This window comes from Ammodytes marinus (assembly GCF_949987685.1).
Source record: "Ammodytes marinus genome assembly, chromosome: 17".
NCBI classification, from domain to species: Eukaryota; Metazoa; Chordata; class Actinopteri; order Uranoscopiformes; family Ammodytidae; genus Ammodytes; species Ammodytes marinus.
The window spans coordinates 6441621-6454204 of NC_137221.1; the positions used below are offsets into that span (position 1 = coordinate 6441621).

At 42.7% G+C, this 12584-nt stretch overlaps 1 protein-coding gene across 10 annotated transcripts in view; it reads right to left on the reverse strand.

Moving 5' to 3' along the window:
- Positions 1-12584, reverse strand: part of pleca (plectin a) — a 113942-nt gene that overhangs the window by 45370 nt on the left and 55988 nt on the right. For 2 of the 10 annotated variants that reach the window (XM_080045624.1, XM_080045623.1), the window contains exon 1: positions 2464-2751. The exons of 6 other annotated variants lie outside the window; for them this stretch is intronic. In XM_080045624.1, coding sequence (XP_079901750.1) covers positions 2464-2614 — 151 coding nt within the window. In that variant the 5' untranslated portion in view covers positions 2615-2751. Of the gene's footprint in view, positions 1-2463; positions 2752-7429; positions 7566-10450; positions 10641-12584 lie in introns of those variants that run through there. 2 more of the 10 variants (XM_080045620.1, XM_080045627.1) reach the window with 2 other exon arrangements.

Here is a 12584-nt window from a genome sequence, read left to right on the forward strand (position 1 = left end):
ATATTTCAAAATGTCATGACACAAACAGAAATAAGCAGCTCTGATTGTATTGACTGGTCTTATCATATCAACCTCTATCAGAAACATGCTTGTAGATACACACACAGCGCAGCACTATGTGGATATCTCTGCTTTCCCTTGCACTGATAACAGATAACGCCCCAGAAGTTTGAGCTGATGGGAGATTTTTTTTTTTTTTTTACGATGGCAGTTCTGTCGTGAGAAGCATGAAACACACACACACACACACACACACACACACACACACACACACACACACACACACACGTTCATGCATTCCACCTGAGGGTGCGCCCACCCTCTTCACAGACAGGGGGAGCCGCCCCTCGGCAATAACACCAACACACACCGGCCCCAAAAGAAATACGCTCTGTTCGCCTGTGCAAGTGACAGCATGCGATGTCAGTCCCACCACTGAGGTACAGGAATGTTCAGCCTCTCTCTCTCTCTCTCTCTCTCTCTCTCTCTCTCTCTCTCTCTCTCTCTCTCTCTCTCTCTCTCTCTCTCTCTCTCTCTCTCTCTCTCTCTCTCTCTCTCTCTCTCTCTCTCTCTCTCTCTCTCTCTCTCTCTCTCTCTCTCTCTCTCTCTCTCTCTCTCTCTCTCTCTCTCTCTCTCTCAGGTCGCGATGGGGTTTATGATGGAGGGATGAAGGAATGAAAGTTTGGAAAGCTCAAGGGTGAGGAATTGAAATGCCCAGAGGCAAAATCAGACAATGGAGCCATGGCGATGAAGAGGGCATGACAGCATGTACTGCTACAGCAAAAAAAGACATAGCTACCACTGTTATTATAGCAGTGAGGATTTGATTCCTATTCAAAACAAACACAGGTGCTGATAGGCGGTGCATGGTGTGTGTGAAAAAAACAAAACATTGGCATTGGTAGATGGACAAGGAACTCCAAGAAAAGGACAAACACTAGGCTTTTCTTGGTCAATGTTTCCCTTTAAAGTTGTCCTTGGATCTGCCCACATCTTGTTTTCTTTCCATAATTATACAGTGCAGGTGTTGATTCCAACTCACTTTTGCAATAGGACCAGGATTTTCACAGAGTATGCTTTGGGAAAAAACAACAACAAATAAAATCAGTATCATATGGTGTTTACAGAGTGGCGGTTTAAAAAAATATGCAAACGAGGTAATTGCCGGATTTATGTGTTAGAATGTGACAGCCAGGGCTAAATAAAGAGAAGATGCGCCTGTTGCTCAACATACTGTTTGTCTCCCTCTTCTGGTGGAAAAGCTTCACTACAACACATGACAGAAAGTCTAAATACTCTACAATAAACCCACTTCTATGTCTTAACTAGTGGCTGACAACCTCCTTGGCTCTCTTATCAGAGCTCGGAGCTACTGTTAAGAACGTCTGGAGTCACTTGGGGCTTTGCAGTGTTGACTCACTCACTCAACTGACCTGAACTGAACTGGTCACGCATAATATGTTTTGGGAAGAGAGAGTTTGTGAGAGTGGTTGCCATGACGACACAGCACAAACAACCCAGAAGCTATGTGTGCGTGTGTGTGTGTGTGTGTGTGTGGGTGAGTCCATTTGAGTACTGTTTACAGTGGAGCTGAGGTTTTTGGCCCCAAATCTCCAGAGAAAAAAAATCTTAGTTTTTACGAGTAGAAAAAAAAGTATTTCTCACAGCAGCCCTTTAACAGCAATCACCATGGCAACAAGGGAGACATTTAAAAGATCTGATAAATGACAGATGTTTGCCAGATATCTACAGGGTATAAACAGTAGGCGAGGTAAACACACATTTGGTTTATGTTCCATTCATTCTGATGACTAAGCTAGAGCATTTTTGAATAAAAACTGAATGTTTGTTTACTGAGTCACTGACAGTTAGTGTATTCAAATGTAACACAGTGATCATGTCAAGTTTAGAGACAGAGAAACACATACACACAGGGACAACAAACATGTTATCCTTCTTCATTAAATATTATCAAATGCCTGCTGTTCAGATGACAGAGCCCGGTATGAAGAGTTTGTTAAATAAAAACCATAATAAAAAGGTGTATTTACATAGGCCAACACCTGTGATCTAAAAAACTTTTTTAAATTATAAATACATTTTCTGTTTACATGCATTAAAAATTGTGCTTATTAAATTAAAATTTGTTGAAAATGCTTTATATTCAATTTAATACATTTTATGTATTTAAATGAAATGGCATCGCATCATCATCTTTGGTCAACTTCTATAAAAGTGAGTCAAAAAGTGAACAAAACAACAATAGAAAATTGTCCTGAGAACTCTTGGACGCCCACTCTTTTGACCCTTTGGGCTTGTTGTACTGGAAGTATCGGCATGTAAAAGGTTAATATCATCACCACCAGCACCACCCGCCCCTCCCAACCCAAACCTCCTCCTCCTATTACAGGCGCTGAGAGACGTCCATGGACGGACGCAGCGCGCGGACCTACAGTTACGTACCTGCGCAGCACATTCTGCTGTACAGATGGGACCCCACTTCTGCGCAGCTCATTTCATGAATGTAATTAGTCCTTCGGTATAAAAGTTCCCACTCCAGGCCACCGTACGAGGAAGGCACAGCGGGGCGCATCGTGTCCTCAACTCCGGCCATCCCGATGCGTTTGTTTTGCTGGGACTATTTATTTGGGAAAAACGCCCCCGCGAGTCTCCGTATTTCTCCCGCGTGCGGCTATACCAGCCCTCCAAACTTTCCCTTCTCTCCCAGACACATGGACTCGATGAAAACACACACACGCACACTCAGGGCTGGTGTCAGATTCCAGATTCTTTGTCTCTAGCCCAGCCCACTTCTGTTTTGTATAATGAAATGAACTGGAGAGCTCTGAGCTGCTCCATCCTACTCTGTTCCGCGCGTAATAATGATTTGTGCCATTACGGAGCGCATGGGAGGGACGTCCCCCGAAATAAACAGACCGGTGGGACGCACGACATATAGCCTACACTGCTCAGGACTCCTCGCTGGCGGCTACGTCCCTATTTTAGCCTGTAAACTCTCCGTGCCTCTTCCATGATTACATAACGCCCCAGACCCCCCGAAAGGACACGCTTAAACCAGAATAACGTGTGTGAAAACCAAAGACGCATTTGAACTGGACCGATTATGACAAGAACCAGTAAGCGACGCGTCGGTCAATTGTCTTGGATCGTTTACAAAGGGTCATAGTTCAGATAGTTTGACAGCAACCTTTTGCCCGCAGGTGATAAATGGCTTTCTCCCACATGCACAACAGCTGTGGGCCATAAATAACCCCCCAACAGAGGAATCTTTGTTTGAATCTTTCCCTTGGCAACATTTAGAAATACTTCACTTTAACAAGCAGGTATTGGCTCAAGTCAATGCTGGAGACGAGCCATTCGGACAGTAAACAAAAACATATTTGGTCATGGTAATAAAATAAAAACTACATCAACTTTAAGAAACATAAAGGAAAAGTAATGTGAACATTTTACATTACATTTTCCAAAAAGCTTGCAAATATTAAATGATTCCTAATTAGTCAGTTTAAAGACAGATGTGTATCATAGTGTTTAAAAAAGTAAAGAAAAAAAAAGTTTAGTAAAAAAAAAATCCAAAAAGTTTATTAAATGTAATTGGTTCAAGCTAAAGCCTTTCTCTACGGCTGGAAACTAGATTATTTGTGTATGTGTCAGTTTAAAAATAAAAAACAGTCTCAACAGCGATGTTCAAATTAGGAATGATAACTAGGACCATCTGCTTAAGTAGCTGGATCCCAACAGAGCTACAGTATGTATTCAACCACATTCAAATGCTACAGAAAACCAAAGCTTGAGTGAAAGAGAATGAGGAACTAATGAATAAATGTATGAAAGAACTTAAACAAACTCTTACTAAAACTGTCTTTAAATTGAAACTGCATTGAAAGAAGCAAAATGCCTGTTTTCAGTTTAATATGGAAGCTGCTGCCAATTTTCCTATAAGGAATGGTCCACATGAAAAATAATGCATGTCGAGGAGATATGGTTTCTGGTTCTTCCCCCTTTTGAAATGTAAACACAGGTGGGAGCTAGTCGCTGTTTGTACATGATGGGCACACAGTACTGTGCTGTATGAAAGAGGACACACACACACCTGACTACAATAGCTTAACCCCTAGTGGGTTTTATGTTACACAGGTTATTATGAAGGGCATGTAAGGACGTGGTGGGCGTACATTGTTTTTTACAACAGTTGGCATCCTTCAACAACGGCAGCTTTTTTCACTTTTCAGTTTTCGCCCTCCCTCCTCAAGGCTGTCATTACTGCCAGCACAGAGACAGGAAAAGTGAGTCACAGCTTCTCACCACAAGCCAACATTTTCAACCCAAACCTACAATATGCTGCATGTGGCATGTGCTATAGCAGACACAGCTGCCAGCCTATAGCGGCTCGCCCGTGAGCACTGCAGACTTGGGTGTGGCTTCCTAAGTCGATCTGACACATATTTAGTTTGAAGGAGAGACACTGAAGGCAAAAACATATACAACCAGTGGTACATTTGGGGACTTTATGTCTATTTTTTGATTCCGTAACATGTCTTCTTTAATATGAGTAAAAGGGACAAAAATGTACATTTAGGTGTTTATTTTACTAGACAGTGTCTGTTTGTTTGCAATTGTATGCACAATTAGTAAGATAGTCAAATTTGCATATTTATTCAAAAAAAATTATACGAATAATAATGATTTTAATGTAAGTTATCTACAAGCTAAGTTTCATGATGACACTACAACTTAAGCATTTTACCCTAGTCCACCTGCAGTGTCTAATATTTCCAGTTTTCTGAGGGTCTCGTTCAAAATCATTCATGTAAACCTCAAACCGCCTTAGAGGGTGTTGAAGGAGAAGGTCAGAACCGACAGGAGCTTCTGGCATCAACTCGGCTTATGATTCATAGAAACACAATGTCCCTTTAGTGCAAATGACTGCGCAATTATCTAAGCAACTAAACTCCACACACTGTAGATTCCTCTAAGGTCCCGTGGATCAGCGCGAGTGAGGCCCTCGTGAAGGGAAAAAAAACCACAGACATCCACCTCTGGTTTGTTATGACTGTAACTAGGATACACAGTCCAACGGTGTCAAGTTTACTACTATTAGCCAGTGGCCGCGTGTGGTGGCCATGGAAGAGCTTTTTTTAGGCTTTGTGTAAAGTCCCTTTAACCTACTTTCACCTTCCCACTGTGTCAAAGGCACCTTGTAAAGCCAATAGTGAACAGACACGTGACGCAGCACAAGTCATATTTGTCCAGGACCTGTAAATGTAAACAATGAGCGCACGCTTCCCAGACGGCCCGAAATCAATCGCCTCAATCAATCCCTCTTCGGTTAGAAATACATTTTTAAAGATGCTAGGGAGAGGAAATATGAGCCTTGCTGATGTTCTGGGGCTAGACTTATTGTCTGTCTGCACTGCGGCACGAAGCGGAGAGATGAAGAGAGCTTTTCGTCCCATGCAAATAGGTTGGGTGGATATTGACAGAAGGCAGAGATAGCACGAGGGCCTGGTTTCGCAATGCAATGTTTACCCCTCATTTGCCAGTCAAAACACTCTTCCGGGAGAACCTTCATTTGATCAGTGCCTCTGTTGTGCAGCTCACATAATGTATGCGCTTAGATAAGTGGAGAAGAGATGGATTAATTCATCAGTCATTTCCTTTAACTTTTCGTTTTGGTTCTTCAATTTGCATTTTAAGTCTTTTCAATGGGCATTTTCAGGTTTCAGGTCGGCATTTTCTTCTGATGACTTGTCACTACAGAGAAAGTTACTCATTGTGTCGTTACAAACTCGGGCAACTAGTCATTGTTGTAAAAACTTTCGTTATCTGCTCAAGGTGTGTCCTCCTTGACATCCTTTGAAAGGGATTATGTAGAAAATGACCCCACCCAGATCACTTGCGATTAACAAGGTGAAAGTACACATACATGCTTTGGCTAAACAGGAAAACATTTCAGGTAGAAGTGCATCCTAGTACAAATACTTCACAGCCTGATGTATTTAATGTGTGAGCTCTGGGCAGGTAGAAAGGATGCCAGGGGCTATGGTGGCCAAACTGGTTTCCCGGAGACAGACAAAAAAACAATTGGCCCTTCATCTACCTGCAGACTGTCAGTTAAAAATCCCTTTAATGTGCCTCAGGGGTTTGACGACTGCGGAGGTGTGTGAGGCGGCCGCCATTGTGACAAGCTGTGTCAACAGTAACATAGGAAGGGCCGGAGGGGTGTGTCTGCTGTCGTTAAAGCCCCTAACCAAATACTTTTAACTATTACATGATAGTAAGGATCTGCAAAGAGTTAGGCATATTTATCAATCCAAATGAAAGATATTGTCAAATAAGTTTGATAAACTTAACAGATATTAGGTAAAGATGAGTCGGGCTATATGCTCTGGTTCTTATGACACATTAAATATTTAGAACCAATCACTCCCTGAATGTTCTAGAAAAAAAAACTGTTGCAGCGGAGACCGTTTGATGCGGCCACGCCCACACAGAGCTGTCAAATGGTCTATACCGTACACAATAAAAAAGCTGTTTATTTAAACAAACTTTTATAATATTTATGAACATTTATTTTCAATCAGATTTTTGTGAAAGGTTATTAAGACACCCAACATTGATATCATATATTGATTTAAACTATTTTAGATTAGGTTCCCAGAGGCTTTAAAGGCTACAGATGACTGCACCAGGTAACCTTCATGCTATTCAGTAGGTCAGGCTATAGCAGTTGTTTTGTCCCCCCTTGGCAGCATTTGTTTGGTACGTGAAGAGGATACGCTTAACCTATTAATCAAAAAAGCATTCCGAGAAGAAACCGGCTGAACAAGCCGGTAAACAATACAGGAGTAACCACAGACAAGGTTAAGATTCTCTGAATAGTCGAGCGCTCAAATTCACACCAAGTTCCTTTAAGGTCGCCACACAACTCTAGCCTGATCTATCCAAAGACAAATCATCAATGAAACAACAGTGCAACTGATTTGAGAGACACAATTCAAGTATAAATCTTAGTAGAGGAGCATAACTGATGCTGCTCAGTGCACGTCAAAGCTCTGACGAAGCCAAAAAACCCTCTGGCTGCTACGTCACAAAGTCCCAGCCGGCAGTTACGGGGTTAACAGTAACATCTCCATACAGGAAACTGAGACGGTGTGAGGGAAAAAAAGTGGGGGGAGTGAGGAAGAGAGAGAGAGAGAGAGAGAGTGTGTTTCCAAACACACAGTATACAGGAGAGAGCGCACAAGGACCGACAAGGACAGCCGGCTATGGAACTATTTACACAGAACAAAACCCTTTGATCTAGAGAGCTTCCTCTTAAGGTAGCTCTACCGTCACTCAAAGCCTTCAAGTAAGCGAGTACGTGTGAGCGACAAAGTTTTTCTATCAGCTTTTTTTTTTGTCTTACCTTGTTTCCTGCGTAGCCACACAACGATTAAGGTAACAACGTGGCCCACAACCACCAGGGCTGGGAACACATTAGCAGGGGAGCTGACCGGCATCGGGCCTGGTTTAAAGTGACCAGGCAGTCCCCAGGATCTGAAAACAGGTGGTAGGGCTGTGGGGTGGAGGTGGGGTGGTGGGGGTGGAGGGGTGAAAGGTGAGGGGGGGGGGGGGAGTGGAGAGTGGAGGAGAGGGGAGGAGCGTCTAGGGGTGTGTCGCCACCCCGGACTTTAAAAAAAAAGGAGCCGCGTATAGTAGTAGCCAAGTTGTCTGTGACTTTTAGGCAGAGAGCAGAAAGAAAGAACGAATGGGCACCCCTCCCTCCCTCTCGCTCTCTTCCCTCTGAGTCAGTCTTCTGGCAGAAGTGGCCCGACACACACACCTCCCTCCTTTCCTCCCTCCCTCCCTCCCTCTATCTCTGCCTGTACTTTACTCTCTTCTCTTCTGTACCCACTGTTCTTTATTATTTACAGTTCGAAAAATTATCTCCAATTCTGTTTCCAAGGACGAGAAGCGTAGTTTGACGTAGTTCCAAACGAAAAAAAAGTTGAGTTATCTTCCACGGCTCAGAAGTGACTCCACTGGCAGGAACTTGCTCGCTGCTTCCCTTGCTCGCTCGCTGCAGCCCATATCTGCAGAGGTTAATAATATATGAGGCTGTTTTGACACACACACACACACACACACACACACACACACTCGGGTCAACCTTGATAAGAAGCCAAACTGGTTGCAAAGAGAGATCCACCTTCAGTCAGCGTCAAAGTTTCCAACTCATTCTCACTCCATAGGATTCTTCTCTCTTTACAGTCACAAGCCCCCTAGCAGTTATTTTCCATCGTGGCTTTAGGAGTCACATAGCATCCCAGGCCAAACCCCATGTTTATACATAAGCCATGCTTTATTTTCCCTCTAACAGAGGAACCCTCTCGCGATCAATTCATTCTCTCCATGTAACTTTTCTGTTCCCCTACAGGCTAATTGCTTCCGTATGTTTGGAAGGCACAACCAGTGGCTATAAGCTTCCCAGAAATCATGAATTTCCCCAAGGCAATAAATAAAGTATACTCTATCTATCTATCTATCTATCTATCTATCTATCTATCTATCTATCTATCTATCTATCTATCTATCTATCTATCTATCTATCTATCTATCTATGTGTATGTATCTGTCCGTCTGTCTGTCTGTCCGTCTGTCTGTCTGTCTGTCTGTCTTTAACCAAAAACCATCTCAAAATCTCAAAAATACCAACGCCTCTGTAAAAAGTGCTTTACATTTTTCCTCCTACCAAGCCCTGTTATCAAACCACTACACGAGTTGCCTTGAGGGAGAATATCTGCTTAAACCAGATTGAGCACCTGTAGACAATGTCACTGAGAACTACCGTTACTGTGGTTGAAACCTTTTCAAACCTGTCAATATATAATTATGAAGTCAGTTTATAATTAAAAACAAACTGTGTCACAGGATGTTCAACAGTAAATTCCCCTCTCAGCATTTCACCCAGTTCCGTGGATTAAAGCAACATGCCTTTTATACTCGGTGTTACCTCAGGGCAGGGTACTAAGCCCTTGATACTAAAGGGATCTTCTCTAATAGGACTAACTGTAACTGCTAAAATACACACACAGGCACGACACACACAAACGCACACACACACACACACACACACACACACACACACACACACACACACACACACACACACACACACACACACACACACACACACAAACACAAACAAACGGCATGACACCAGCCTGCATCATTCTGTTCAGGCATCAAAAGCAATACAGCTGCGGGCAAAACGGCATCTCGTTCCGTGTGTGACCGTCATGCTGTGTGTCTGTATTTATCAACGTCGTGCGGGAAAACATTAGTTGGTGTGCATTAGAAACATTGTCACTTTGATCTCCAAAGCCTGGCAGAAACCCAACACCAAGACCAGTGTCACCATCACACATCGACAGCAATGCAACCCATGCGTTACAAATAGACCTTACCTAGACCTTAAGTTGCTTTTGGCATGAGGTCACTTTGAAATTATGTGCAGGGAAGAATTTAGAATAGTCTCCTGGTGTCTAATGTAGGCCTTAGACAGGCTGAGTTAGGACAGAGTTGAACTAATTCAATTAAAATGGTCTCAGAAATCAAGCAGTTGGAAACTGAAGTTAAAGGTGGAGTCAGTGATTCTGGAGAATGCTTGTTGTCAAAAACCTTTTGTCAGAATCAGACAAACAGCGCGCACACAGCATGGACAGGTAGTGGATCATGGGGAGATATTCACGGACTTTGACAGAAAATTGATTTTGACAACAAGCAGTCTCCAGAATCGCTGACTCCAACTTTAAAGTAGACTTGCAACAAAGGAGAAAGAGTGATTTTGTTTCAGTCTGAAGTGTTGGCGGTTCATTCTAGCCAAGACCTTATATGATCCCAGTTTTAAAAAGTCATCCAAACCCCCAAAGCCTTAAAAACTGGCAATTAGTTGCAGGGAACTCTGAGCAAAGGGTATAAAACCAAGGGAGCAGCACCAGAGGTCTGGAATTAATTAATTGCTCCACTCCCCTCCATGGGAGGAGTCAGCCCACCCCCGCTCTCTCTTCACATGGTATGTGTTTTCTCAATCATTCCCATATTGTTACACATGCCCTGCATTCCCACATGTAGGCAATAAGGCAGTATAGCCCAACTTGAAATGACTATTCAGTCTCTTTAGTAAAACGTTATTTAGATTTCATTTAGAAGTTAAAATGCCTCAATCGCTGATGACAAAGGGCACATAGGATTAACTGAGCAATGAGAGGAATGTCAGATGTTTTCATCCAGCAGTAAAACAGTACTGATGCCGGGAGTGGCACTGTCCTCAGATGACATGCATAATGCAAGAAATGAAATATATATATTTAGTTACTTCCCGTTGTAGCATCCCCCAGATGTCAGAGTCTAAAAATTAAATTTTCCGGATAAAAAACAAGCCTACCGTCTGGTCTTCCTGGACAGAAACAGGAGCAGCACAGGTCCATCTTTGCTCAGCGTCTTCTGCAGTTTTTAGAGAAAAATACTGGACTGCCAAGGAGTCAGATCTGACCTCACGACATTGTGTTCTCATTCAGAACTAGGGGGGCGACGGGGCGTGCTAAAAAAGCCCAAGAAAAAAAGAGAAAAAAAAAGGAGAAGCGGAGAGAGGCAAGGCTGGGAAGTAGAAACTACAGAGCGCTGCGAGTTTGACTCAATTTGTGAGGCTTTCCTCAGTGGAAACAACCCTTCATGCGTGATGCTTTCTGACGAGCGCCACTGGATGGGATCCATGTGCGGGGCTGCGCTCCCAGAGACACATTCCCAATTTCTTTTTTTTACAGGATTTAGACAAAGAGCGGAAAACATGATTTTTGCCAACCAGCTACCATAACAAAGGCCTCTCTGTGGAGCCAATAAAAAAGTTGGACAAAGAAGACAATGACCCCATGTCTACAGGATATGGATCATATTAAGGGACTATTACAGCGATGGCTTTGATTTAAAGCTAAAACAGTGACAGCTGGAACATTCTGATAATATAATACGATAAGACCAATAAGAAAACAATAACGTATACATATACGTATCTTACATTTTGGTCATATCAGTACAGATCTATACAGTGGTATCATTCATAATTGCTTCATCTTCGCCATAATTCTTATTTCTTATATAACTTCTTATATAACCCTGATAAATCTTATCAAAAATAAAAAGTCATCAATTTGATTAATTGTAATTGGCATAATTACTATGCCAAACATTCACTGGTTCCAGTTTCTCAAACATGGGACCAATATACTTCTTCTTCTCAATTCTTTTTATATCTGCAAGTGGAAAATTTGGTTTGGGGCTGTTAGTCATCTTGGGCTCTCATGGGCTTCACTATATTATTCTTAACTAAAAGATCTGTGGTCAAAAGTCATTAGGAAAGAAAGAAAAAAAGTTTGCATACCAACAGATAAATGAAAATACCAAGCAAAACTAAAGAGCTTAATCTGTTCAGGGCAACATACAATACTTGTATCTTAAAGGTATGTTATCAGTACAGCTGTGCATTAGCCCTATGTCACCGTGGCCTGGTACTTCACTGTGATGCCTTGCCTTCACCCATGACAGTCTTGTGTGGTGGGAGAGACATGAAGCAGCCAGTCACGGCCCTTCCCTCAGCCCACACCCCTCTGTGTATCCCCCAACAGGGAACCCGATCCCAGGCACTGCCAGGCAGCGTGGGAGGTGTTAAACTCAAGGTCTCAAGAGCAAAGTTATAGTCTATAATTTACTTCACTCTTAAAACTCTAAAAAAAAAAAACTTGCTGAACTGAATAAACCACACACAGCGCTTACAATTCCCTAGAAGAAGAAAAAAGTATCTTAATAACCCAAAACAATATGTTGTCTCTTAATCACACAGACAAAGCCCTGTCCTGTATTGTTATGTGATACGCTGCAGGCCGATAGAGACACACCCAAACCTGCACCATCCTCTTTGGTCCTCTGCACTATAGCTGCAGACTCCCCATAAAGCATTTCTGTGCTGACACCTTTTGGTAAGAAGACAGAACTGTTCCAAACAACCAAAGACGTCCTACCTTGTCCGTGTTGAATCAAAGCCTCCATGAAATCTCTTTTATGCATTTCCATCGCAGCTCGAGTGGTATTTTCGTCGATTTCTCTTAGCCACAATATCCCGTAATAAATGCAACACATAGAAAAACTCTGAATCTAGCAGGTTATAGTAAAGCTCTGTGCTGCTGTGGCTACTCCATTCAACTACAGTAAGACCTTTTTAAATGTTGGATTTTACTTTTACAGGCTGGGCTAAGACACTGAGGGGTAGATCAAAAGGTGGCAACTGCCACATGTTCCCATCTGGACCGCTGCTGCTGCTGCTTCGCCCTTCTTGCGGAGGCACAGGCAGGAAAAGCTGAGTGTGGCTTAATTGGACACACATCCCGGTCTCTCCTTCGTCATATATCAACCCCTGACAATGGAAAGTTCTCAGGCAAGGCTGTGTATTAAGGTAAAGCCTGGCAGTACTGTGTGGTTTATGCAGAAGCAATGATCATCCTCAAGCAAACATCATGTTTAGGTTT